Genomic DNA, 26,654 nt, shown 5'->3' with positions numbered 1-26,654 from the left:
TGTATGTATGCATGCGTGTGTGTGTATGCGTGCATGCGTGTGTGTGTGTGTGTTATTGATAGGTGCGCTGTGCCTGCCACAAGCCAGCTGGGCCTGGGTGACATGGGTAAGCTGATGAGACAGCCACAGAGAGAAAAAGAGGAAAGAGTAGAGTGTGGGGAGATGGAAAGAGTGAGATGGGAGATGAGGCGAGAGAAAGTGTTTGTGTGTGTGTGTATGCGTATTTGGGTATATTATCTTTGTTGTGTGTATGTCTGAGTAATTGAGTGAGTGAGTGAGTGGGAGGGTGAGTGACAGAGAGAAACAAAATGAAGAAGCCTGGAAAAACAAACTAAACTAACACAATGTCTTTTTCTGTTCTACTGATGGAGAAGTGCTCTTGAATCTGCCACGTCTTCTGTTCCTGACTGATCTGCTCTTCCTAAAGTTTCCACATAATTAAAGACCACACTTTAACACTTATATCCTATTAAATCAAATCGAGTCGAATGAGAAAAACCATTACTGACAAAAGCCTTGTAACTCTTCTTGTTTAAGGGTTTCAGTGCAGTGCTTTGATTGGAGGAATTCATTAAGCTTTGGCCTCTGCAGATATTACGTTCCTCATAGCTATGTGGATCAATGAGGGAGAGGAGCTCGGTTTGAGACAGTGTCATCTTTGATTACATCAATGTGAACAGATTTTGGAACGGCTATTCAGAGATGTTATTTGTTTTTTGTGTTTTTTTTTTTTACCCACTGCCGGCCTGAGTTACTGATATCGTTTACAATTCACATTTACAATCTGCTCAATGGGTGCGCAATTAAACCCAAACCATCCCCATTATATCTGTAACCGAGAGAAACAAAGGCAAAGCGCCCAACAGAAATGCAGCTGCTTCTACTCACAGTGCTGAAAATCAAATAAAGCAACCACATTTGAGCGAGGCGTACTAAAATAATAATCCAGACTCTAAATGAGGAATCAGGGATATTTTCCCCTCAAACAATGGCCCTGCTTGAATAGTGAATTTCCTCTCTCTCTCCAGAGACTGATGTGACAAATAGCATCCAATGAGCTGGTAGTTAAAGGGTTCCCACATATTCTTTCATTTATTTATTTTCTCTGAAGCCCACTTGATTTTCTCCATTTTTAGATGACCATTTTCTAACCTCTCTCTATCTCTTACAATTCAACAGGTTGTTTTCATACTGCACCTTTAAGTCTGATGTATGTAAATCACCTCCATTCTCTGTATTGTATTGTGCTTTATTCAAACTGAAACTCTCCTCATCACTTCAACCTGAATGTACAAGCTAATCTGCTGTGGGCTGAATGGCAGATATGTAAAGGTTTTATGACCTCTATATATCTGCCTATTCAGCCCAGAGCAGATCATGGGTTTTATATATGGACTTGAGTGAATGGTTCATTTTCAATGTTTGTCACACACTGCATTAAGCCCTACACTGGAAAAATTCTCAGTGTTCCATGATATGGGTCCTTTAAGACTCACAGCTAGAGGAGAGTTAACTATAGGGAGAGATATTTGTGAGAAAAGGCTTTCCAGGCTAAACTCAGGAACTGGAGTTAACTGTGATTACCGGGCCATAATCCCAGCTAAGGTGCACCCGTTTCTTGGCCATTTTAGCCAAATCCCATGATAGGATTTAAGAACCATTATAAAAGTGAAACAGGGCCTATAAGCTTTCTCATTCACTAGTTATAAAGAAAAAGAAGAAAAAAGAACAATAATAAAAAAAAAATTTAAGTACAGACAGTCTCTCTGCTCTGGTCGTTACTGGCCTGTAGCCAATCAGATGGTTCCTATTTGAGTATGAGTTCAGTTTGGCTAATGTCATGCTGGTGGAGAGGGAAGTTTATCATGCTGCGGAGGAAACACGTCCCCGTTCCCATCAGTTACTCAGCAGTATGACAGCAGCTGCACAGCAGCCTGCAGGCCCTCTACTGCACTCAGACATATGGTCTAGCTTCATGCCTTTAAAACTGCATCTGCGTTTAAATTTAAGTGCTTGTCTTTGCAAAAGCACAACGCTTCTCGCCCTCAGACTTTCCTATAGACCTGGAGGAAAAAGCATCTATAATACATCAAGAGGGATATTTTTACAGTCTTTAAAATGCCCGTTTCAACAGTGGCTGACTCTTTAAAAAAAAAAAAAAAAAAAAACACACACACACAGAATTTTAACCTCACACTCCGTCTGGCTCCTCACAACTCTCACTACACCAGCACAGAACCAAAACATCTGACGGAAAGGGTAGAGGATGAGGATGAGGATGAGAGAGATAAATTCTTAATATTAAACTTAATCTTGTCTAATGTATTAGTGATGCAGTCAGATTAATTAAAATCTCATCCATGTTAGTGATGCTTGTGTCCTTGCTGCACACACTAAAATTATTCAGCATTAGGATTTGGACTGGTTTTTGTGCTACCGTGTTTCTATCGGTATATAAAAGTAATACCATACTGTCTTTCCTGTTGCAGAAACTGTGCCAATAGCTAAGAGCTTATGGCTAATTATTTATCTGAGTATCGTTAAAGGAAAGACTAGCATGCCAGGTATATTCCCAACCATATGTTTGTTTCTTCAGAATGGAAGCCTGTACCACAGTACCACAATCTATATATATTGTTGAATTGTTATTTTCATTTTTGCATGCAAATAAACGCAAAAACATTATTGAGAATTTCTGTTTCTAAGGTAGAAGCATAGATTAAAAGGCAAGATTCAACTTGCCTTTACATTTCATTTATAATTCTGCAATAACCAGATGCTTGTATCCAGAGTAACTTACAACTAAGCCAAAGAGCTTAGCAGATGTAGCATTAGGAGTCTTTTCAGAGGGGTCTGGTATATACAGCATAGTCTTCTTAGCTTGAACTGGGAATTGATCTGCTGTGTAGAGTGCAGTAGTTTTACCCAGTACATCCAATAAAAACTCAGTTATGAAAGAGTTAATGTTAGCTGATTAAATGCATGTCATCACATACCTGTCACAGAGAAGTGTGTGTGTGTTAGATTTCAGTGTGAGTGGAGAGTTACTCACTTCTTGCATGTTCCATAGTCAGCACAGCGGCTCAGAGGCACGCGCACCACACAGCTGGAGAAGGCCACAAACAGAGCATGATGGTCCTTATCCAGCTCCAGACCCAGAATCCTCCTGTCCTCCCCACGTGTACTACACCTGCCACAGGTTGAATGACAATCAGCCACACATGATATGTTTTCAGTAGTGCTGAAACAGGGATCTTACAATCAAAAAGCCGTTCTTCACATAAAATAATAAATAGGTAATAACTCATCTTCTGTACATGCTGCAACTACTCAGTGTTTCCCAAAAACAGCTGACAATACCTTATTACACAAAATGTCAAACTTTAGCTTTAGTGCTGACATGAGGCACCAGTAAATTTTTTAGTTCTTCAAAACACAATCTGTGGCAACATCTCAAGAAAAATATATAGCTTTAGAGTCTACCCTGTTTACAATGAGAGAGAGAGAGAGAGAGAGAGAGAGAGAGACAGACTGACTCAGTAAATTCAGTAAGTAAATCACTGCTTGTGGTTCAGAAAATATATTAATCAATTGAGGACCTCCCTGTGCTGTCTGTACAAAGTCAGGCAGCTTTCCTTCTTAATGATTTTATCCAATCATTCATTAAAACATCTGTACCCATTTTATCTTGTTCAGGGCTGCAGTGGGTCATTGGGTTTAAAGCAGGAACACGGCCTGGACAGCACACCATTTCATAACGGAGCATCACAATCTCACTCATACCATTTTTGCATAATCAATCCACATACCAACACATGATTTTGGACTGTGGAATTAAAGCTGAGCACCTGGAAGAAAGCCATTCAGATACTGGGAGAACACACCACTCCTCCACAAAGGATGACCTGATGTGAGGGTTAAATCCAAAACCCCAGGACCTGAGTTTGGTGTATTACTGTGTAGAGGGGTGTGCGATATGGCCCTCAAATAATATTCACAGTATTTCAGGACATTGTTGCCAATATGACCAATCTAAGAAAAATTTTTGACAACAAAAAGAATGTCAGAGGTATAATCATTTTTTTAGAACTTCTGATATTTTGTAACTAAACCACATCCACAGTGAAATTACTCCCATCTTTGGAACAAACTCACCCATGGCACAGACAATTTTGCAAGTAATTGCTGTGCCTAAATGACCCACTTATCAATATGGGCTAACGTACACTAAAAGGACAGTTTCCTGCATCCTGTAAACAACTGCTTAATATCTGTGCTTTTGTCTTAATTGCAGCAATTAGATGATTCCCTGATTTCCTGCATAGTCTGTCCATTTGTACTGGTATTAGTAGACAGTGGAAACATCAGGGAAGTCAAAAGTAAATAGGCACACAATTTGCAATACACATAAAAGTAAAAGAAAACCCTGCCAAACATACGAAACAATTCTTACCCCTGTTTAGTTTTACAGTCAGACATTGACACGTTTCTTTAGCAAAAATGTGCAAGCCTTAAATTGAACACACTTTTATCAGTTGTAAAATATGAATATGAAGATGTTGAGAGTGACAGAGTGAAAAAGAGAGCTCACTTGGTGGGGTTGTAGACATCAATATCCTCCAGTAGCTGGCTACTGAAGGTGGAGTTTGGGTGAGTGCTGGCAAGGATCTTCAGAATCCGGCCATTCTCGGAGCCCAGGAACAGAACTGTATAGTTCTTATAGGGCCCTGCAGCTGTATCCACTGCTATCTGGGTCAACTTAAACCTACAGACAGGAAATTCACTCATTTAGTAAACAACCAACAGAGCTGTCACTGCATCAAATGACATTAAACAGCACAGGTGTTTGTGTTTACTCTTGAGTAGTGGTTAGACGTGGTGTTTCTCTGGGGAGACAGAGACAGATGTGATCGTGAGAATGAGCAACAGAGCGCGAGAGAGAAAGAGAAAGTGCGACAGGGAGAAAGAGGAGAGAAAGATTTTGAAAGAAAGCGAGAGGGACAGATGTGATGGAGAGAGAGTGCTCATGCCCAGCAGGCGTTCTACAACTTGCTCAAGCAGCCTGCCAGTTGTCAGATTGGCTGTGACGTGCATAGTGCTGTTGTTGAATGCTGTTTATTGCAAGCGAATTGTGTGTGTGTGTGTGTGTGTGTGTGTGTGTGTGTGTGTGTGTGTGTGTGTGTGTGTGTGAGCGAGAGAGAGTGAGAGTGTGTGTGTACCTGCTGGTGGTGCGTGTGAAGCAGGGCCGGTCATTGACTGAGGGTACTGCCTCATCCATTAGTGGATAAGACTTGATGAAGGTGAGGGTTTCATCAGGGAAGGTGGTGGAAGATTTGTAAGTAGCAGCAGAGCCATCTCCAGCACAGGAACCCGGCCTACACACACACACACACACACACACACACACACACAGCATACTTTCAACTTTCTGTACAAACTCCAGTTTTTATACTTTGTCAAAACATGGACTCATACAAGATCTCAAATATATTAGTTAATGATGTTACTGCTGTTTGAAATATGTCCCATTTTGTCACTGTCAAATCAATTAATAAACATTTTCTCCATCATTTGAACACAAATGCAACTGCTTCAAAACAATAAGAAACAGTATCTTTTTTCTTATGTAAAAGTTTCTAAAAGAAAATGATATCTAAATAACTATTTATGAGAGAGAGAGAGAGAGAGAGAGAGCGAGAGAGAGCGAGAGAGAGCGAGAGAGAGCGAGAGCGAGAGTGAGAGAGAGAGAGCGAGAGAGAAAGAGAGAGAGAGCGAGAGAGAGAAAGAGAGAGAGAGAGAGGAGAGAGAGAGAGAGAGAGAGAGAGAGAAAGAGAGAGAGAGAGAAAAATCTTGCAGCTCTTCCAGACAATTGTAAATCAAAGCTGCTTCTTCCTTTTAAGATTTGCTAAAACAAAGCCAAGACAGCACATCCTGAGTTCAGGCCAAGCTCCAAGTTCCACGTAGAACGTTAAGAGGGCCAATAGTATTAATCACAGTCACAAGACTTTGGTCTTACTCAACATTTTGTACCGATCAATCAATTTCAAGGGCCTAAGATTTTGTTGAAGCACACGGTCAAACCAATTTGTTCCCCACATTTGAAATCAAATCTAATGTTCTGCTTTAATTCTGAAATAAACAATGAAAAGCTCATTTCTTCAGATCTGACATTCAAATGCAAATGCTATTTTTGTAGAACCAACACTGCTTTAAATATAACTGTGAACTGCTGTACTCTGTGTATTTGCATACGTATATGTGCATAGATGTGACATCTAAATGATGTGTTTAGACAGCAGGGACTGTAAAGTGAAAGTTATATTTCTTGGGTATTTTATTAAACATATATAGGCTAGCTTTTTTTTTTTAAGGGAATAAAATATATTGCTACCATGTAAAGCCTACCTGGGCTTAGGCACCTGCTCATCAGGTACAGGGGTCCAGGCAGACTCGCTGGTCTTCTGTTCTTTAAACTTGCCACTAAACGCTCGCTCAATGTCATCCATATAGAAGGCACACACAGCAGAGCCAGTGATACTGGAAGAAAGAGGAACATCTTTCATCAAAGGGCTAATATAACACTGAAACTAGCACAGAAGGACAAAACACTGGTGGACATCATTCAATAAAAAAAAAAAAACAAATAAGGGAAAGAAATCAGAAGAGAAGAGAAGAGTCACCTGTTGGCCTGTGTGGTGAAGACTCCCAGCACAGCAGGTCTGTGGTTGATTTGCATGACATTAGTTAAGGACTGCAGAACATCAAAGTAGAAAAATGAATCTCCTGGAACAGAGCAGTTCAGCCTGGCTTTTAGGAACGATGTCCAGTACCGCTCTAGAACCCTTGGAGAACCACCATTGTCATTCTTACACACCCGAGCTACTCTGGAAAACACCACCTAGAAAACAGGAAGACGATGATGATGACACCACGGGGCAAATATAGAACTGTGTGTCTGTTATTTACTACTAACATTAAGACGTATTATAGCCTTACTCAATCACACATGGAGATAATTTAAACATGGCCCAAGTCCTGTTTACAATCAAACAACTGCCAAGAGAGTGTGTATACTAATAATGTCATGATACTCAATCTCTTAAAGCTACAGGATATAAATAGTATAAAAAAGTAAATTCAATCAAGGGTTGTGGGGCTCACCTTGCCAAGAGTAGTGTATTCTACTGCAATCTCACTGAAGAAGAAGTACACGTAGTTTCCATACTCAATGGCATGGAGAAAATGGGGCTCTGAAAGAACAGAACATAAACTTTAGACAAAATTTAAAATACACACTCATCAAGCATTCACATTTTAACAGGAAAAGCCTGAGTGCTGTGTGTCACGGACCTCGCAGCCATTTGGAGTCATACTTCACAGTTCGCAGGACTGGACTACTTTCTCCTAAACTTCTGTAGATCACTGCGTCACTCGCTAAAAAATCTGTCATGGTGGCCGAATAAAAATCCCCACCTGGAAACGGATTCAAACAAAGCTACGTTTCAAGGCCAAAAAACACATTTCCAGCATATTTATGTGTTTTCACACTTCTTGATGCCTAAAATCACAGGTTTCAGGATCACACATTTCTCACACACTGATTCTGTAGCATTTCTGAGCCATGTGCTTGCTGGCACCATGGTAGCAGCAGCTGAACTTTGTGAAATGTCAGCGGAATATTGGCGAGATTAAAGGCGAGATCATGTTTCCCCTCCTGATGGCCTCAGCTGAGCCAACTCACCAGCAAACAGGCCAACGTTGGACTGGCGCGATTCAAAAGGACACCGAGCCTGACCAACCACCTCCTCTCCATCCTGCTCCAGTGTGGACATCTAAAAGGAAGGGAGAGAATCAGAGAGAGAGAGAGCGAGAGAAAGTACAATGTCATGGAATACCGTACAGTCCTCTGTATAACTTTTCACAACATCTCTTTGCTGCTGTAGGTGCCGTTCAAATTCAGCATATTTCACTGCATTATGCAAACTCCAGCACCTGCTCCAGAGCAGATCTTTCGATTTTCACTTTATGATTGCAATCGATTTTCTGAACTAGCTAAACTGAAATACAGTGGAATTGATCCAGACCTTGCTACGTTCCACTGCTCTCTGACATCTCTGCCAGTCTGAGGGCAGCATTAGTGCTGGCTGCATAGAGGCTAACTCTCAGCACACACAATAGGCACTAATCCCAGGAGGCAGACACAATGTGACCCCTGAATATCAGCCTTTAAACTCTCTCAGCAATAAAGCACAGATGCAAGGAAAAGTGTGCGTGTGTGTGGGCATGTGTTTTAGGGTGTGAAAGTCACACTGCTGGAGCGCTCTGTTTGCTGTCTCAGTCTGAATGTAGCCAGATCTGCTGGGGCTTGTTAACCATATTCACACCTACAGTGAACAGCAAACATGCAGCTCCAACTGGCCACTATTAATAATAAATATATAAATAAAAATAAAATATTAGGGTTGTTTTTCTGCCTCAAAATATAAGTTAATTTAAAAATATTTTCTAATACACATGAACATTGTCAAGATTTTAGTTTACTGAAAACAACTTGTCTGTAAATCCCATGAGGCCATATTACTATGCATTTGCTTGGAAACACCATCTTTTACATTATTGCATTATCAGCGTACCACACTGCTGAAGAAACTATGTAGATATAGTCACATTTATATAAAAAATTTAATTAAACACCTAAAAAACAATAACAATAAACAACTCTAGACGTATGAGGATTAAACTTTCTCCAGATCTCAGATTTTTCTCCATCCCTAGCTTTTTTCTTAATCTCTCTCAAGATTTATACCTTCTGTACTCTCCTGCCACCATTACATTCCTGACAGCACTTTAAATCCTATAATCGCATCACAACCCAACCATAGCCTCTCTTCAAACTCAGAGAAACTTCCTTCTAACCACAGCAGAACCTTCCTCACGTAATTTCCCAGTTCACCGCTGTCTCTTCTTGACCCGAGTATAATCTTCCATCAGATATACACTAACCTCTCCTTTACCTCTTCATCATCTCTCCCCAACAGGCCATCAGCCTGCTGAGAGACTCTGGGGAGGTTTCTCTTTCCACAGAAAACACACGGTGCAGGAGTGACAGTGCCCAAGCACTGAGAGATATGATTTACTCTAAACCCTCTGCAGGAGCTTGCAGGCATAGGTTTCCATAGCACAAAGGAAAAGTATGGATGGAGAGAGAGTGAGCGCATGAGCGCGTGCACGAGAGAGAGAGAGAGAGAGAGAGAGAGAGAGGAAGGGGAGATCCTCAGGGTGAGAAATATAAATCAGACTCCTCAGAGAGTCTGCAGTGGAAAGAAACAGAGTTAACTGACTCCCCAGTGACCTCCCTCTGTCTGTCTCTCTCGCGCTCTCTCTCTCTCTCTGCATCATGTTTTGATGGACTTTTTGGGTTCAGTATGACATTCTTTCAGTCTAAGGGAGAGGGATATGACACAAATAATAATATCACAATGTTTAAGTCATTCTCTCAAAACTCAGTACCTTGGAATTGAGTTTTCCTAAAATGTTCACAACGTGGGACAAAAACAAAACAGTTCTGCCACATGGAAAAATACTATTCCAAAAAATAATTTTCATTCACCAGTAAACACACAGAGCTGTTCTGAATCCCACTGAACTAGTCGCTCTTTGTAATTAAATTTGAATTGCCTGTGAATGCTTGTAACTAAATGCATGGTCATAAGAATTTGATCACTGATTGGGTCGGTAAAGGGTATTCCACTTTTTCGGCCTTGAAATCTCCAGTCATTGGTCATGGTGATGAGTTTTGATTTATTCGAAACAGTTCAGACGTTTTGTGTAAGTGTAATTAATGGAGATGAGGAACATGTCTGATCCACCATGTTGTGCAGCTGTTTTTCTCCACACGTCCCTTGTTTCATTACTCTGGTAAATAATGTCCAAACAGTGACCAAAGGCTTTGGCTCAAACATGATTACCTCAATAATTGATTCAACTCAAATAAAATGTTCTGGACTCAAAACATCAAAAACTGGGTCAACTTACAAATACTTTAGGACAGGATTGTATAAATGATGACATCTGCAGTCTCAAAGATCATATTTCATATTTCAGAAAGCACACTATGATTCATAGGGCAACCATGACGTCAGCCGGTACAGCACTTAAACTCTGAAAGAGTAAAGGATGTGCGTCTGTCTGAAAAACTCTGAAACACAGTTTGGACGAGCAAATCATGTCTGTGTTTCCAGACAACTGTTAAGATTTTTATATCACCCCCATTTTCTGCTCTTGGCATGCTTTGCATGTCCTTCGTTAGGATAGTGCAAGGCTCGCCTCGATGCTTGTGCTCGCTGGCACTGAGGTGCTAGCCACAGCCTCTTTCAGCACTTGTGCAAACACTCTACTATAGCCAACTTCTATTAACCCTCGGTAACACTAACCCACAGCAACACCAACGTCTAATAACCCTATACATATACACACACGCACACACATCTCACACAATTTATGATTGCGTATATAGATGTTTGCCTGTTTGTGACCAGACAAGTGTTTGTAAGGAAAAGAAAACTCACTCCTACCTTGTAGTTGCGGCAGGTGGGGTTAAAAGCGTTGGTTCCACATGCAAATAGTGTTTCGTCGTTGCGTGGAACCAGCACTTTGATGTAGTTGTAGCACTCATCCTGTGAAGAGCAAGATGCTTTTAGGGAAACACACATGCTGTGTTTTACCATAATCACTATGCTGAACTCTGCAGACACACGCCCTCATGGAGATACAAGTCTGCGTGAGAACTGAGTGAGTGGAGCTCTGCGGCTAATACCCGCGGTGCTGATGCTAACAAGCAATCTGCACTACAGTAGCACCTTCCAGAGGAAAAGTAAACAAAATAGAGAGAGAGAGAGAGAGAGAGAGAGAGAGAGTATACAGAGTGAGAGGCAGGTGCAGACAGACATAGACAAAAAAAAATTGATATCATTTATGAGAGAGAGGGGAGAAAGACAGACGAAGAGAGAGAGAGAGAGAGAGGTAAAGAGACAGACAGGAAGACAGACAAATCCTATATGAATGGTTGGACACTCACGCTGTTCTTGCCCCTCACTGTGCACTTCTCCACATCCTTTGTTTTCCACGTCAGTTTCTGGAAAGATAAAAAGAAAGGAAAAATATAAAAGAACATGTCAGTGACAATTAACAACACCCTACCCATCAGAAACTGCTCACAACAGCTGTAATGAAAAATATCTAATTTATTCCAATAATGTCTTCAGAAGGTCTCTGCTCGGCAGCAGAGAGAGAGAGAGAGAGAGAGAGAGAGAGAGAGAGAGAGAGAGAGAGAGAGAGAGAGAGTGGGGAGAGAGACAGACAGACAGAGAAAGACACAGACAGACAGACAGACAGACAGAGAGAGACAGAGACAGACAGACAGACAGACAGAGAGAGACAGACAGACAGACAGACAGACAGAGAGAGAGAGAGAGAGAGAGACAGACAGACAGACAGACAGAGAGAGAGAGAGAGAGAGAGAGAGAGAGAAGAAAACAAGAGAAGAGCGAGACTATGCAGAGAAAATAGATATTCATCAGGTCACTAACAAGCTGTGTGTGTGTGTGTGTGTAGGATGAAGAGTTGGAGTGATTTGTTCTTCCCTCTCTGTCTGCCCTCTTGGCAGGAAAGCTGATTCAATTGACGTCTGACACACACATACATACAAATAGTTCTAAAAAACCTCTCAAAACAGAAACATCCATTGCAGTTACCATATCCTCACTGTCACAACACTCAGGTATTACATGTAGAGACTTTAAACACACACACAGAGAGAAAGAGAGAGAGAGAGAGAGAGAGAGAGAGAGAGAGAGAGAGAGAGAGAGAGAGAGAGATGTTTACCATCTATGTTCCTTCAGGCAAGACAGACAACAACTGTTAGCCATTTACTCAATGCAAACTCAATTAATCTTCCTAATGTAGTGCTATGAATTGCCTAAATGTTTATAATGATATTGCAATGGAAACCTCTTGTGGCAAAGGATGAGCTTTTTGAACAGCTTTATCCATATCTAACAGGAAGATCAAAGTAAACTCATTTTAATATTGCTCCTCGTCCCCTGGCCTCATAAGTGAAATTACGTCTGACAAATGTGATTCTTCAAGCTGATTCACTGAGCTTCTAAACAAGGCTACATTAAATTGCACTAATTGAATTATTCCCCTCTCAATGCAGAAACGGCCATTATTGAGAACCAACTTAGAAGATGCCAGAATAAAACAGAGGAACCAGGCCCAGTCGTTCCGAGAGAAACACACTAACTGGCTGAACATTATCATTAAAGTGCAGCATAGGAGCTTGGACTGGCTCCTCTGTGCTTTCAGAGTAAAAGCACTCCTACCTTAGAGTCCCTTAATGTTCTGAAAAAGCGGAGAAATGGGATGGGATATGGCAGGAAGGAAAGGCCGGGGAAGGGCCGCTCTAAGCTGGGATCAGCTAAGTGCTTTGAGCCGTAGTCAGGATGCTGAGAGGGTCGCTGATGGGGAGCATTAGCTCTATTCATTTCACACTGCTCCGGACCACTCCACAAAGCTAAAAACCCACCATTACATCAGATGGTTGATGGAGAGAGAGAGAGAGAAGTGGGGTACCTGCTGAGGTACGATTTGCTCAGTTGAAGCGCTGAGATTGACGGCAAAGACATGATCCCTGCAACAAACCAAACACAAAACACAAAGAAATCAGCGACAGACAGTGAGGTTCTCTGTCACTCACCTCAGTTTGAATGAGGCTGATTAGCCTCAATCATACAGTCCTTGCTGGACAGGTATGTGTATGTGTGTGAGAGAGAATGAAGACATGAATATGTGATTCACCACTCTTTAGCCTGAATAAAGAAATTTTACACACTTCATAACTAGATACACTTCCTGAAGCTATGTGCCATGTTTATGGCGCAAATTACATTGAGGTAAGATTGAGAGCTGATAGAGGATAATATCCCTAATCTCTTTAAGGCTACCAGTTTACAGTTAAACTGCAAACGCCTGTATCTGGGCCTGCACTGACAATGACATCATTTGCATACAACACTGCCAACAAAGTAAAAGAGAACTACAAGCTTCATTCATTTGAGTTTGTGTTGAAATAAAGCTCAGGTTATTTTTTTTTCCAAGATGTATTTACTAAGAGATTAGCTACAAAATGAAACGATAGAGTTTCAAACTTGAGTTTTATAAAGTTATTAAAAGTTTCAGAGAAAACTAGACTTTTAAAATCATGCAAGACCAAAACTGGCACCATCAGATAAACAAAAATTTAAGCTTTCTTCCTCAAGGGATAATCATGGTCATTATCGTGGCTGCTTCAGCTCTTTAAAAAAATAAAATAATTAAATAAACAAATAAGTGAGACCTTCTCAGCATGTTTATAATTAGCAATGTTTTATGAGTTATGATAGGCCTTTACATCTCTTACTTACATAATATGTACATTTTCTGAACAGTAATATTTGTCTTACGAACAAACAAGAGCTATCAATGTGCACATGAGGTGATGTTAAATGAAAATGGATAATTAAGGAAAGATGATGATGATGATGATTATGATGATAATGCATGGCATGTCCCAGATGAATGAATGAATGTCATGGTATCATATGGTTTCAGTTTAGAAGTAGCTTTTGTCTATCCGGTTACCTCTGTTAAGACAATACTATTTTTCCTAGAGCCACATGTTTATCACTACTCACGGCTGCTCTGTTTTGAAAACCTGCATTTGAAACTTGAAAAAGCAATCATTAAGAACTTATTTCAACTTAAGTTTTTCCAAGCGTGACCCATGTGGCTTATTTGTGACTAATAAATAACGAATACAGCAGTAGTGTATCTTGGAATCATTCTTTCACACAGGTGCAGAACACAGAGGCCAGCTGCAGCCTTTGCAGGGTTTTCAAGTGCAACCTCTCGCAGGACTCGTGAGGCGGTATGGCGGCAAGTGATCGTCAGTCGGCTGGTTGAAGCTAGTTCTTTCAGAGTCAGATTCATGCATAAGAGCCCTAATACTGGTGGTACTGGATGTGACAGACTTACCTGGCAGCGATGTAGAGCATGTGGTTTATACGCAGCATCCTCTGGAAGTCCAGACCCAGCCTCGCCGTGTCATTATCTGACATGTTGCCCTGGAAACTAGGGTACAGGTAGGAGTCTAGAGAGAGAAAAAATGTAAGCGAGCCGGAGAGAGAGAGAGAGATATTAAGAACCAGCTGTTGCTGTTATGATCAATCATTATTATCCAGTTCGACTCACACCCAGATTTGTTTAGAAGAAACAACAACAACAAAAAAAAAGATTTCACTAATATCTACAGTGACTAATTACACACAATGTCAGAGTACAGACGATATTAATACTCATTCTACTCAGTGGGGTTTTATAAAACTAATCCTCCTGAGAACACTCAGCTCAAAGGAAAGTGATTCCTCATTCAGGATTTCCTTTATTCATTATTTAACAGTGAGGTCTAAGAGCACGGCTGGCCCTTCATGGCAGAGTAAATTCAGTCTGTGTATCCAATCTGTCAGCACAAAGTGATGGCTTCATTTAGCCAGCAGCTTTGTGCTGTGAAAGGTGCGTTTCAAAGACCTTTTCCGAATTGGGTTCTTGCTTATGCCATTCATCGTAAATGATCCCAAAACACAATCTATATCAGAGAGCAACACTTAAGTCTGTGCTCTTTCACTGGAAAGGTCGAGAAAAGGGAAAAGATTGCACTAAATCAGTAATATGTGTGAAAATGACCACTGATAGCTACACTGACCGTGCCATGAGATATTGTGCTCATAAATTTCTATTATGTTTTGCTGTGACTTTTATAAACTGTCTTGTAGCAAACTCCAAGGGCAGAAATACTCCAGTTGTTGCCAGCAGGGAATATGAGTGTTTTAACTGATCTGAGCATTGCACAGAATGACAGGCTGTGAACGTCAACATCTAAGAGTGTAGCAGCAACAGGAACTCGTTTCTCCTCTAAGATGTTTACACAGTAAACATCATCTGATCTCAGCGTGCTCACCACTGATCACAGCACAGCCATTATTCTCACACGTCTGTAAGAAGACATACGGCACAAAACCCCAAAGAAATCAATCATGCACTTTCTCTCTGGACCGTGTGTGTTTAGATTGAAACTGCAGTTATCTCGGCTCCCCCTGCAGTGGTGAAGACTTTCAGCCTTATTTAAAAATCAGCCGTTGTGTCCCATGACTGTGAGGACTACAGCCTATAGCACCACGGGACTTTGGCTGTTTGCATAAGCTGGACAAGAGAGAGCATCTTCTTAGCTTCAATGAATTCACCCTCACACTGGCACTGGAATGAAGTATGTGAGAGAGAGAAAAAGAGAGAAAGGGCAAAAGAGCTGATCTCTAGGGCAGACAAACATGGTGGATGTGCTGAGTAAGCAGCATTCATAACAGCTATGTGCTTCCACTCCCATCTGGACAGATCCAGCTTTGGTCAGAATGTGGGAAAACAGTTTTAACCTCTCAACCTTCACGGATTTCCATTTCTCAATGCTACATAACTCTTCTTTTTATATAGTTTTCTGTTTAGTTTCTGAATAACATCCCTTTGTATACTGAGACACAACATAGCTTTAGGGGTTAAGTCACCTTCTCACTCTTCAGATCTTTTCATGCTACTTTCTCTGCTGGGTTTTCTCTGAACGTTTTATCAGTGGATAAACTGAGTGGAATATTAGACTATTATTATATTATTTATAGGAATTACGTAGATTATCCGCCAATATTACTATGTCAGTTGGAATATAAAAGGGTTAATTTATGTAATGGGGAAAAAGGTTTAAACCTTTAAAACTACATGTGCCACTGATCAAATGTTCATGACATGTGTTAAAGGTTCAGTGCCTTTACAGCAATTTATGATATCAACAAGCATGTCGTAAACATGTGAAGCACAGTTTTTCAACCGTATGCAGTAGTACTGCCATCCTGCAGCTGACAGATTTGATCCAAGTAAGACTTAGCTCTAGAGAACCCCCCACAGACCAGTTCTTTTGTTTACATTTAAAGTAGTTCTATAACAGCTAGACACATTGTGACGGAGCTAAGAAACATGCTCAAAGACCTGTAGATGTACCCAACAGCCATTCAGCAACTTTTCAAGTTGTTAAATTGGTTGTCCAGGTTAGAGATTTTATGAAGAGGATCTATTTTGCTAATTTTGTAATCATTAATACTGAAAATGTGAGATTCTGTTGAATCAGAGCATATCAATTACTGAATAATATTTTAATATGTCACTAAGTGAGGGGGGCGGCACGGTGGTGCAGCAGGTAGTGTCGCAGTCACACAGCTCCAGGGGCCTGTGTCTGCGTGGGTTTCCTCCGGGTGCTCCGGTTTCCTCCCACAGTCCAAAAACACACGTTGCTAGGTGGATTGGCGACTCAAAAGTGTCCGTAGGTGTGAGTGTGTGAGTGAATGTGTGTGTGTCTGTGTTGCCCTGTGAAGGACTGGCGCCCCCTCCAGGGTGTATTCCTGCCTTGTGCCCAATGATTCCAGGTTAGGCTCTGGACCCACCGCAACCCTGAACTGGATAAGCGGTTACAGACAATGAATGAATGACTAAGTGAAGGTGAAAAAAAAAAGCCCCGCCATACACATTAAGGTTTAGGTTCTAAAGAATCAACTGTGATATACCAGTAAGTTATATTCTAGAACAACTGTTGTCTTTCCATGATTTAAAACGGACTCTTACCCACCCACACAGCTGAAAGTGTATCAGACTTCATTTACATTAAAAATACACTGCTGTTTCAGCCCTAAAGCAGCCTCCATCTGAGAAGCCTGAAACATCTGTATGGTTTCAGGGTAAATATGGTCTGATACATTCATAGGGATAAATGTGAGAATGCCAACATTTTCAGCATAACAGTCTAAGTTTTGGATGTACTTCAAGACTGGTTGAGGCACTTTCATATAAGAGCTTTAACTAATTTTCTCAAGTCTTTTACTTTCTTTTTCTTTTCTCTTTTCTGTTTAATCAATGAATTTTATAAAATGATTCGACTCACTGTGCACCTCGCTTGACACCAAAGGGTTGGCGTTGCAGGGGTTTGGTCTGACCTCCTCTGCAGGTGAACACTTCTACAGTGCTCTCTTTTGTGAGTTTCTAAACATTGTAAGATTGTACCTTTAACCTGTTTTTTAAATTAGCACACACCTCAAGCACGATCCTGGCACAGGGAAAGGGGAATTAACATAACTAATAGCTAAATTACATGCGTGCAGCACAAGCTTGTACCTGCAGATGCATGTATGCACACACATACAGGTGCAAATGGCTGATAAATGGACCTCATTACATGTCTGCTGGTCTCCTTGAAGAGCTCTATTAGCCCAGCTACCTCTACCAATAGCCTGTGCTTCTATATCTCTTATGGATCCATTAGCAGTGTGGGCGAGTCTTCCTCTCACCTCGTGTAGTAATAATGGATCTGTAATTTCAACTAGGAAAGATCCACTTTCTTGCTCAAAACAGACAGCAAATGTGATGTTGCAAGTGAAACCCACCACATGGACCTCCTTGTTTTTCCCTGGTGTTAAACACTCTTGTTTACATATTTAATAGATTTGTGATGGAATTTGACAGGAATGTTCATCGCTCGATTACCAATATAGATTCTGACACCATAAAATTAATTTAATGGCCAGATTTCATTGAACTAGACAAGACCATCCCACCTCACACACTGTGAGTGCTCCTGTGTAGCTCAGTATGGTCTTGCTCACACTATTATTGATATGTTGATGTGAGTGTTGTGACTAGATTGGCCATAGAGTCGCTGGCTGTTTAAGCATTTGGCATTTGGACAGAGAGTCTACCTGCCAAATGCTGATTGTTTGGCAGGCTGGGTGCTTTTAAGTGTGAGAGATGGTTTTACATGCTTTCTAATTTACTCTTTGCAGAATTATAGCATCCAATTCATCTGGTTTTGGTTACTGTTGATGAGGAAAGTCATAAACATTTAAGACATTGCAAAATGCGTAGATCTAAAATAAAAATGAGAGATCTGGCAGAAAGGGAAAATCTGACAAAATGTCAGACCCTACACTTTACATACAAACTATATAAATAAGAGTCTGTCACCCTGATACTCACACTCACTCCCAACGATGCTGATTGGCTCCAGGTCCTGGGGGAAGGGAGTGGCAGCACTGGAGAGGTGTGACAGGCTGGTGAGGGTGAGGGTCAGGGCCAGGAGGGGCCACAACCCCAAAACCAACCGCATTTCAGCTCCAACTACAGCGCTCAGGCCCACAGCATGACCAACAGTGGACTTAGTCCCACCTGAGAGAGACAAAGAGAGTAAAAACAGAGACTTAGACAGGCTGATAGAGACTTAAAGTAACACCATGTTCTTGAATGTGCACAGATGCGCAGTACAACAGAAGATTCAGCAGAATACCTGCGGTTCTCCCCACCTATCAATAAATAATATTATAGATCTTCCCGAAGCACTGTAACTCAATACCTGGCAAAGAACACGCTCTCTGGCTGCGGGATTGTATTGATAAATGAATTGTTACAGCAAATGTGTCAAACTGCCCCCAAGAAACTTTACTAGCGGCTTACAGTGTAATAGATACTCAGGCAAGTAGTAATACGAAAAAAAGATCAAATGTTGTCTCCATATCAGAATAAAAATGTTTAATTAGGTGGTTGAGCCTTGGTGAATGAGAAAGAGAGAGAGAGATGAAAGAGAGTGCAGGAGCATCTTCACTCATTAAAACTCCAAGCGGCCTTGACTACTCCCAGCTAATCAAATTTCAGCTGCCTGAACACCCAGGTTACTGAAGGTTCAGTCTTAGAACACAAAATCTCTGTTTGCTAAGCCTACTTATTTTTGCATAAACCCAAAAATGCCATGGCAACTCCACATCTATTTTAAATGTTCAAATCTCCATGAGAAAAAACAGGCCAGGGCAGATTTCCTTTCAATTCTACTCCAAAATCATCCACTCTGACTTGAGACCAATTCATGACAAATACTACAAGCCACTACGCCAACAATATCAGTTACCTGTAAACGTTCTGTCAGTAAATCGGCCCCTGCGCAGGTTGTTGGGCAAGTGCTGTCATTCCATATCTTTTCTCAAACTGGAAAAATTGCAGGTGCCACAGCACCTTCAGAAGGACCTTCCATGTAAAGTGTTGTACTCAGATGGGCAGCAGTGTCCAGAGGCCTGGCCTGGCACAGCACAGTGAAGAGAAAAGCTGGACTAACTGCTATTATCAGCCACAGCTTAGAGATAGCGTAGAAATAGCTTGGTGTGGGCGGAGGGGGGATTGAGAGACCTCTGGCCAGAGGGACCCTGGCTCATTGACTCTCACTCCACAGTCTTTCACAGGTGACTTAACACAATTAACAGCAAAGGCTGCCGGGATACTGCCTCCCTCTGTCAACCATGACACAAGGCCAACAGGGACGCATCAAAAACTCATTTTCAGAGAAGCGGAAAAAATGACAAGGGGTGAAAAAAGCTGTAAAGTCATAAAAAAGCCCCCTCTGCCAGTGTTCGAGGGTAAGTTTGAGTCGAATTCCATCAAGTAATGAGCGGCTGAATGGTCGCCGGGTGCAGATTGAGCTAAAATGCTAATTCTGAGAACTGTTTACTCTGCAGGGCAACAAAACAGTGAGCTGGACATCAGGAGGCAGGCAAACAGGCAAATGGTTGACCTACGTGGGAGAGTCGTAAGGAGAGCCCCTTTTTCCTTTTCCTATTAAGAATAAGCTGGAGAGATGGATTAGGTGGACAGAGACGCTAACTCTCCAGCAGAGTTTGAATGGGATCACAGACTGAGTCAACATGAATATGAACCGCTATCAATATTCATATGCTCCGCCCTCATTCACATTCAGCAGAGGGGCAAACGTTTAGCGATGCGGTCAAACAATGATCACACAGCTATAAATTGAAAATGTGGGTGTCTGCTTCTGTTTATTTCATGAATTACAGCCCCCAGTGTGAGAATGAGTGTTCACACACACTAACACACTCGCCTACACACACACACACTCAGATTCTGTCAAGGCAATATATCGGGACATTACTTCTGATGGATTATTTGCACATGGAAGATTGGCTTTTAGCACAGATGGACAGGGCTACATTCTTTTAGCACAGTCTGGACACACTCAGATTGACAAGACCGCCCTGTGCCACCACACTCCAACACACACATATTTTCCAACATTCACGGTTGGCTTTTCATATTCGATATTATGTTAATTAATCACCGCTACGGCTTATATACCAACCTAACCCCAAAAATAACCTGAAAAACCAAAGGGACACTAGGGACAGATCATTTTGGACATTTTGGCTACTAGGACACTGCCAGTCTGAAGTGGAACAAATTTTATTTTACACATTAAAATAAAATAGATTTGATATTTTAGAGATATGAGACACACAAATCTGATGATTTCAAATTAGACCTGAGCCACATTCATATACTAGGTATATATCTGATGTATGGCCTTAAACCTTTAATGAGATCAGCATAAAAAAGTTCAGTAAAATACAAGACACAAATACATTCCAAATTAAACAGGCAGCACAGCGTATTTTAATATCGGTGCCAGTAAACACAGTTTGGACCTTTTTTCACCTTTGTCTCACTCTAATAATGAACAACAGACTGTGGCTCAAAGCAATTCTGTTTGTTGTTGTAAATTTGTCATGATGAAAATGGCTCATTCATGAGATGTTTTAGGGCACAGGTTCAGCCACATTAACGTCAGATTTGAGTCAGTCAAGCCAAGTTAGAAAGCTCAAAATCACTGGAACTCAGCAATGTGGCTTATACAGCATTTGTAACTGATACAGCTACTTATTTAATGCCTTAATCTCATGCAAAGCGTCAAGTATGAACTACATCTGACAGGCTTTTGTTATTTTCATTTTAATTTATTGCTTCAGCCTGTATTGCTTCAGTAGAATAGAACACGAGATGATTCTGAGGGCATTTTCACACCTGTCTTGTGGGGTGCAGGCCAGGTGTGAAAAACTCTACTCATACTCAGGTGTGCAATAAACAACTGACTCAAGGCTCATCAAAAATTCACAAATCACTCAATCTTCCATATATTTATTTGGACCCTATTGTGCACCATATTGTAATAAAATAGAACTTAGTTCATGCCAACAGACAAAGCATACACGTCACAGTCTTTTAACAGAGTTATAAAAGGTTTTAAAACTGTACTTATTTTGAACGTGACTAATTTTCGTACTGGATTAAAAAACGTTAATAACTGCGATCACTGGTAAAACCGACTACCTTTGAGAGTTTATGGAATGGAGGATCAAAGGTTACAGAATTTTTGCAGAGAGATCAACACTGGCCAGTATTATCAGACAACACATACACCTTGGAATTGGTTGTTTGTAGTTTTTCAAAAGAATCCTGTTTGTATCTAGGTTATAAGATTCTGTAAAGCTAAAATTGTGTGCAACATTGAAATGTTTTTTTTTTTCCCCCCCATTGTGGTCAACTTTGGATGAAGCATACAACACACGCACAGAAGCTTCTTGTCCAAGCAGCCCTCACAGCAGGGCTCCAGCGATGACTAAAGGCTAATCAGAGGGTGCCGAGCAGTGGCCATTCTCAGAGATGTTCTTTGTCAAGGTTTCGCTTGTCACTTGCTTTATCAGACTCACAGTTGGGTGCTTTGGGCTCTGAGCTGACATGTGGAACAAAATACATGCTCCCTCTCTCTCAGTAACACACACACACACACTAATCTTTTCTTGTACAAAGCAGTGAGGATCAGAGGACCTTTTTCGCATGAACACAAACAAGCAGTGATTATGCAACTCTGCCACATGCTTTTCTGTAATAATAGCGTTTTTGTGAAGGTTTTTATTTGTTACAGAGTATCCTGAATTACAGCTTGTGCTTCAATAACAATGTCCTATGATCTTTGAATTTCCTCTCAGAAGACCAGAGCACACTCCTATCTCCTTCTCCCTTTCTGCTGTGAAAGGAAGCAGTGCTGCGAGGTCATGGGAAAGTAGCGATAGTACTAAAGAGGGAGGGTTTTTGAGGGAGAACAGTCCACTGACCTTCAGTCTACAACAGTAGCCATAAAGCGTATTCTGGTAGAGTTGCATCAGATCCTAATCTTCAAAAGCTGTCAATGATTCAGCTTCCTGATATATATCTTATTTTTTCTCTTGTTGTGACTGTACAGTGAGATGTTTAGAATAAACACTGTAAAATGAATCATGAGACAATTTCCCACAATGGAATTACAACCAAAACACTGTCTTCACGTGTACATCTGCAGCTCTTCAGCAGGCATTAATAGGCACTCAAGATGACCTCTCTCTCAGCCCTGAAGACTGATGCTAACACTGATAGGCTTCAGAAGCCAGTGGACGTGTCTCTTGGTTAATTAAATGACCTAAATGGATTTGGCCTTAATTACTTTCTCTTGCTGCTGACTCTCATGCCTCCATCACTGCTGTCACACTGAACAACCCTGGACTCAGCTCAACAACTCTGAGCACTTTCAGCCAGACAGAAAACATGAAGGAGCTGATATCAATTCTAGAGATGAGGTTCAGCTCATTTGAGTCAAGACATTAATATTTGTGTAGCAGGCTGCACAACAGGCATGGCACTGTTTTCCAGAAAATCCTGTAATCAGCTAATAAGCATGGGAAGATTGGAGCTGCTATTTTTCAAGTATGCTTCTGCCAATGACAACATTAGTTTAGATTTGACCAATCATTTTAATCAGTATCTGATGACTTTAATAGAAAAGAAATGTTGTATTTCCCTCAAATGCTACAAAGTGATCCTAAAGCCATCCAAATGGATTTATTTTCCCATGCTTATATCTTATCCTTTTTAGGTATCAATAAAGCATTAGAAGGAATCCACTCCATTATTCATTCAATAACATTTTCTTCATCTTGTCCAGGGTTGTAGTGGATCCAGAGCCTACCAGGAATCATTGAGGACAAGGCAGGAACCCACCCTGGATGTGGCGCCAGTCAATGACAGAGCACCACACACACGTGCATTCATTTTGAATAGCCAATCCACCTACGTAGATGTGTTTTGGGATTGTTGTAAGAAAGCGTAGCACATGAAGGAAACCCATGCAGACACAGGGTGAATACACCAAACTCATGAGGTGGGGTCTGAAACCTCAACCCCAGGGGACTGGAGCTGTGTGACAGCAACACAACCTGTCACACCACAGTGCTGCTCCTAGTCATGATACTGTCAGATATAGTGTTTACATAAGTGAGATTAAACCATAAATGCTTAAGTGCTTCACCAATTATTTGAACGTGTCTTTTGAGTTATTAGCTGCCTGACAACCTGACACTTGTATCTCACCTCGGTTAATTTATAAAAGACCATAAAAGTGCAAAAGCGTCAAAACACTATTTACAACAGCAAAATAACTCAGTGGCTCAATAGAGCGGGGTTAAAAGACCACTAATGACAAAGGATCAGCTGCTAGAATGGTTTATTTTGTACTCAAAGATTTCACAGAATTACTTGGGTCATAAAATAGAAAGCAAGACAGAAGTCATTGAGGGAAGTCTGTAAGGTCTCAGAGGACTAGCAGTCCTGCTGGAGTGTTGGACAGGTTGTTAGAGAAGTGAGAACACTCCCCTTAGCTATTTCCTAGAATAGAGCACTGGGTCATGTCATCGGAAGCTGGTAATCAGGTGAGTGGCACATGCAAATGGCTACAAAACAATTGAGCAGGTCCATTCCAGAAACGCAAAGAAATAAAGCACAGTGTTTGCCTTTCAAGAAGTTAATGAATATATTCTAGTCTAGTTTAATCATACCGTTTGTAATGATTGGACTTAGATGTTACATGACTAGGGCTGGGCCGAATACCATTTTTAGGGCTTCAGAGCTTCGGCTGGGAAATTTGGTGAATATTCTAATGTTTGGGGAGTGGGATAGTGTATATTGTTGTCATTAACAAAATCTGCTTCTGACCACTGCTTTAATATCCCCTCTCTCTAGTTTGCACTGTGGTTCACAGCACAGCTTTGCTAACTACATACTACTCACTACTCGCTAACCTGCTAACTTGCTAGCTAACTGAGGGCACAGATCATACTGAATATTACCAGTTTGTGCAGAGGTGCTCTAATTTCTAATTAACTGTGGCATTGCCTTGCTTCATTGTAAGTGTGTTATGACTGAGTTTTAGGCTTCATTTGCACAAAGATTTTTATGTTGATGAGCCTGAATACGGATGAAGCAGGGAAAGCATTGTTTTTACTTTATCGATAGCCACATTTATAAAATAAAGCTGATTATCTCAAGCCCTGTGAAGGACTGGCGTCCCCTCCAGGGTGTATACCCGCCTTGCGCCCAATGATTCCAGGTAGGCCCTGGACCCCCCGCGACCCTAAATTGGATAAGCGGTTACAGATAATGGATGGATGGATGGATGATCATCTCAATCTCAAAATTAGAAATATACCCAACACAAATCTGAATACCCGAATACTAGAAAATAGTGCTCAGCGCCTGCTTTAATATTTGGGGCTGCACTGTGGCTCCCAGCATGGCTCCACTCACTGAGTCGTTCGCTAACTCTTGCATACGATGTACCACTAAGAGCACAGAGTGTACACGAATAAACCAGAGCTTCTTGGAGGTGTTCTAATTTTAGGTGTAAAGCAGAGAAAATGAACTCCAGCTTTGCCATGCTTTGTTGTAAGTAGGTTGCTGTAGCGTGTTAGGCTGTTTTAGGATTTGTCCAAGACATTTACTTTGACCTTTATTGCCACATTTATCCATAAAACAAATAGCTGAATTTCTAAATCATAAAATGAATTCTTACCTAACAAAGGAATATCTGAATACTCAGGGCCAGAACTATACATGCCACAGTCAATTTCAAAGGGAAACAGACACAAATATTTCCAGATGGGAAATAAAGGCAAAAGACAGTGGCAGTAACTAATAACAGACCAAGTATACCAGTCAAACTGCTGTTTTGTTTAAACAATGAAATGATTTGTGAATTGTTATAACTACAGTAAAAGGGGAAAAAATACTGATATAAGTTAAGGTATTTACAGGACACATGCCCTGTGGATTGTACCAAACCGGATAGTGCTGTACCCACCACAGTCAGGTGTGAAAGACCCCCACGGCTACATTCTGAAGCCAATCTTGTTCAGCAGAGTTGGGTTCAATTTAATTTCAGGCTATCCAATCATAGGTTTTTCCCCTAAAAGCAGCCCTGACCTTTGATAAAATGAGCCTTTAAAGGCTTTGATCCATCATGAAATACATGCTAATGCTCTTGTTTCAATGTTGTTTCTGTGTCGCATCCAAATTGAGAAAGTTTAAGTTGAACTTTGCTGAATTCCTTGGGTGTTTATTTAGCAAAGGCAATCAATCTACTGTAGCCTAAATATAGCAGATATATCAGGACCTATTGTAATGATGTTAGATATCCGAAAGCCCATAGTCAGAGTATAAAATACTTGCAGCACTGCCTGTCATATGTATTTGAAAATTTCTTTGTGAAGTAGCTTTGCCACAGCAGCCCCTATTCCTTACTGCGAGGCTGGGGCTGAAAAAGTGAATCCAGGAGACTTTCAGTATAAATACTCTGTAGGACTACTCATTTTCAATTCAAACTCTCACCATGAAACCCTGTCTCTGAAAAGGTGTGGTAGTAGGTAGACTGGTAAAACTTTTCTTCCTCATAAACTTACCTACATATAAAATATGCCACTTGGTCAATGAGGGCAGACAAGGGATGAATGACACTTACCTCAGAAACAATTTAGCCTAATCCATTTATTTTCCAGCCTTAACCCCTAGATCAATGTCCTGTCATTTCATTACACATCAGACCATCTCTGTCTTTTGTTAGGTTTCTGGGTTATAGTTGAGCTTATGGTTTCATCTTTGCGGCTCCATGTTGGTTTCTGATCTCTCACACACCTGAGTCAAATTATCAGCTCATTATCAAGCCTTTGCTAAGCTGCATCAGGTGTGTTAGAGCGGAGAGAGATCTCAAATGTGCAGTGCTATGATTTTGAGGATTTAGAGGCTGTTTTCTTCCTCCTCCCAGTGGAGCATGCCCCCAGATCCTCCTACTAAGAGAAAGTATTTCTGAAGAGGCTCAGCTGCCCTAAACCTTAAACTCTGCAGATGCTCTGGTTGAGCCTGCTACTTATGTTTCTTTCCAAGATTGTTCAAATATTTCAAGGTAAAAGTAAAGCACTGCCTCCACACATTGGCTCGAATCCAAGAATTAGTTTTAGTTGCGAACTACTGCAAGAACAGGATAAATTAACTGAACCACCGTAAAGACTCTAAATCCTAGCCTTGAGTTTAAGTTTATCACATTTGATTCACTTGCAGAAAAAGAAAAAATAAATCAAAAATTAGAACCAACATTAACGGGATTTGTTCAGTGTGGATGTATTGCAAAGGTGTTAGATTTTAAACCTCCTAGTTTCAGGTTAAAAAAACCCTTACAAAGTACAACTTTGAAAAATGTTCAAAATTAGGAAGTTTGGAACAGAAAGTTAATGGATGCTAAGATACAAATATAAACCGATAAAGTAATAATGCTC

The 26,654-nt window shown here is 40.9% G+C and overlaps 1 protein-coding gene across 6 annotated transcripts in view; it reads right to left on the bottom strand.

The window, feature by feature from the left end:
- sema6cb (semaphorin 6Cb) overlaps positions 1–26,654 on the bottom strand; it is a 193,992-nt gene that overhangs the window by 28,915 nt on the left and 138,423 nt on the right. For 5 of the 6 annotated variants that reach the window (XM_066682487.1, XM_066682486.1, XM_066682490.1 and 2 more), the window contains 13 exons: positions 18,163–18,351; positions 14,074–14,188; positions 12,634–12,691; positions 11,078–11,134; positions 10,575–10,676; positions 7,742–7,832; positions 7,351–7,473; positions 7,162–7,250; positions 6,681–6,898; positions 6,406–6,537; positions 5,220–5,375; positions 4,592–4,765; positions 3,053–3,190 (listed from right to left, as the gene is read on the bottom strand). In XM_066682487.1, coding sequence (XP_066538584.1) covers positions 3,053–3,190; positions 4,592–4,765; positions 5,220–5,375; positions 6,406–6,537; positions 6,681–6,898; positions 7,162–7,250; positions 7,351–7,473; positions 7,742–7,832; positions 10,575–10,676; positions 11,078–11,134; positions 12,634–12,691; positions 14,074–14,188; positions 18,163–18,292 — 1,583 coding nt within the window. In that variant the 5' untranslated portion in view covers positions 18,293–18,351. Of the gene's footprint in view, positions 1–3,052; positions 3,191–4,591; positions 4,766–5,219; positions 5,376–6,405; positions 6,538–6,680; positions 6,899–7,161; positions 7,251–7,350; positions 7,474–7,741; positions 7,833–10,574; positions 10,677–11,077; positions 11,135–12,633; positions 12,692–14,073; positions 14,189–18,162; positions 18,352–25,843; positions 26,023–26,654 lie in introns of those variants that run through there. The other variant, XM_066682489.1, reaches the window with a different exon arrangement.

This window comes from Hoplias malabaricus, chromosome 10 (genome assembly GCF_029633855.1).
Source record: "Hoplias malabaricus isolate fHopMal1 chromosome 10, fHopMal1.hap1, whole genome shotgun sequence".
Classification (NCBI taxonomy): Eukaryota; Metazoa; Chordata; class Actinopteri; order Characiformes; family Erythrinidae; genus Hoplias; species Hoplias malabaricus.
The sequence above is the reverse complement of the archived record's forward strand: the minus strand, read 5'-3'. Positions and strand labels throughout refer to the sequence as shown.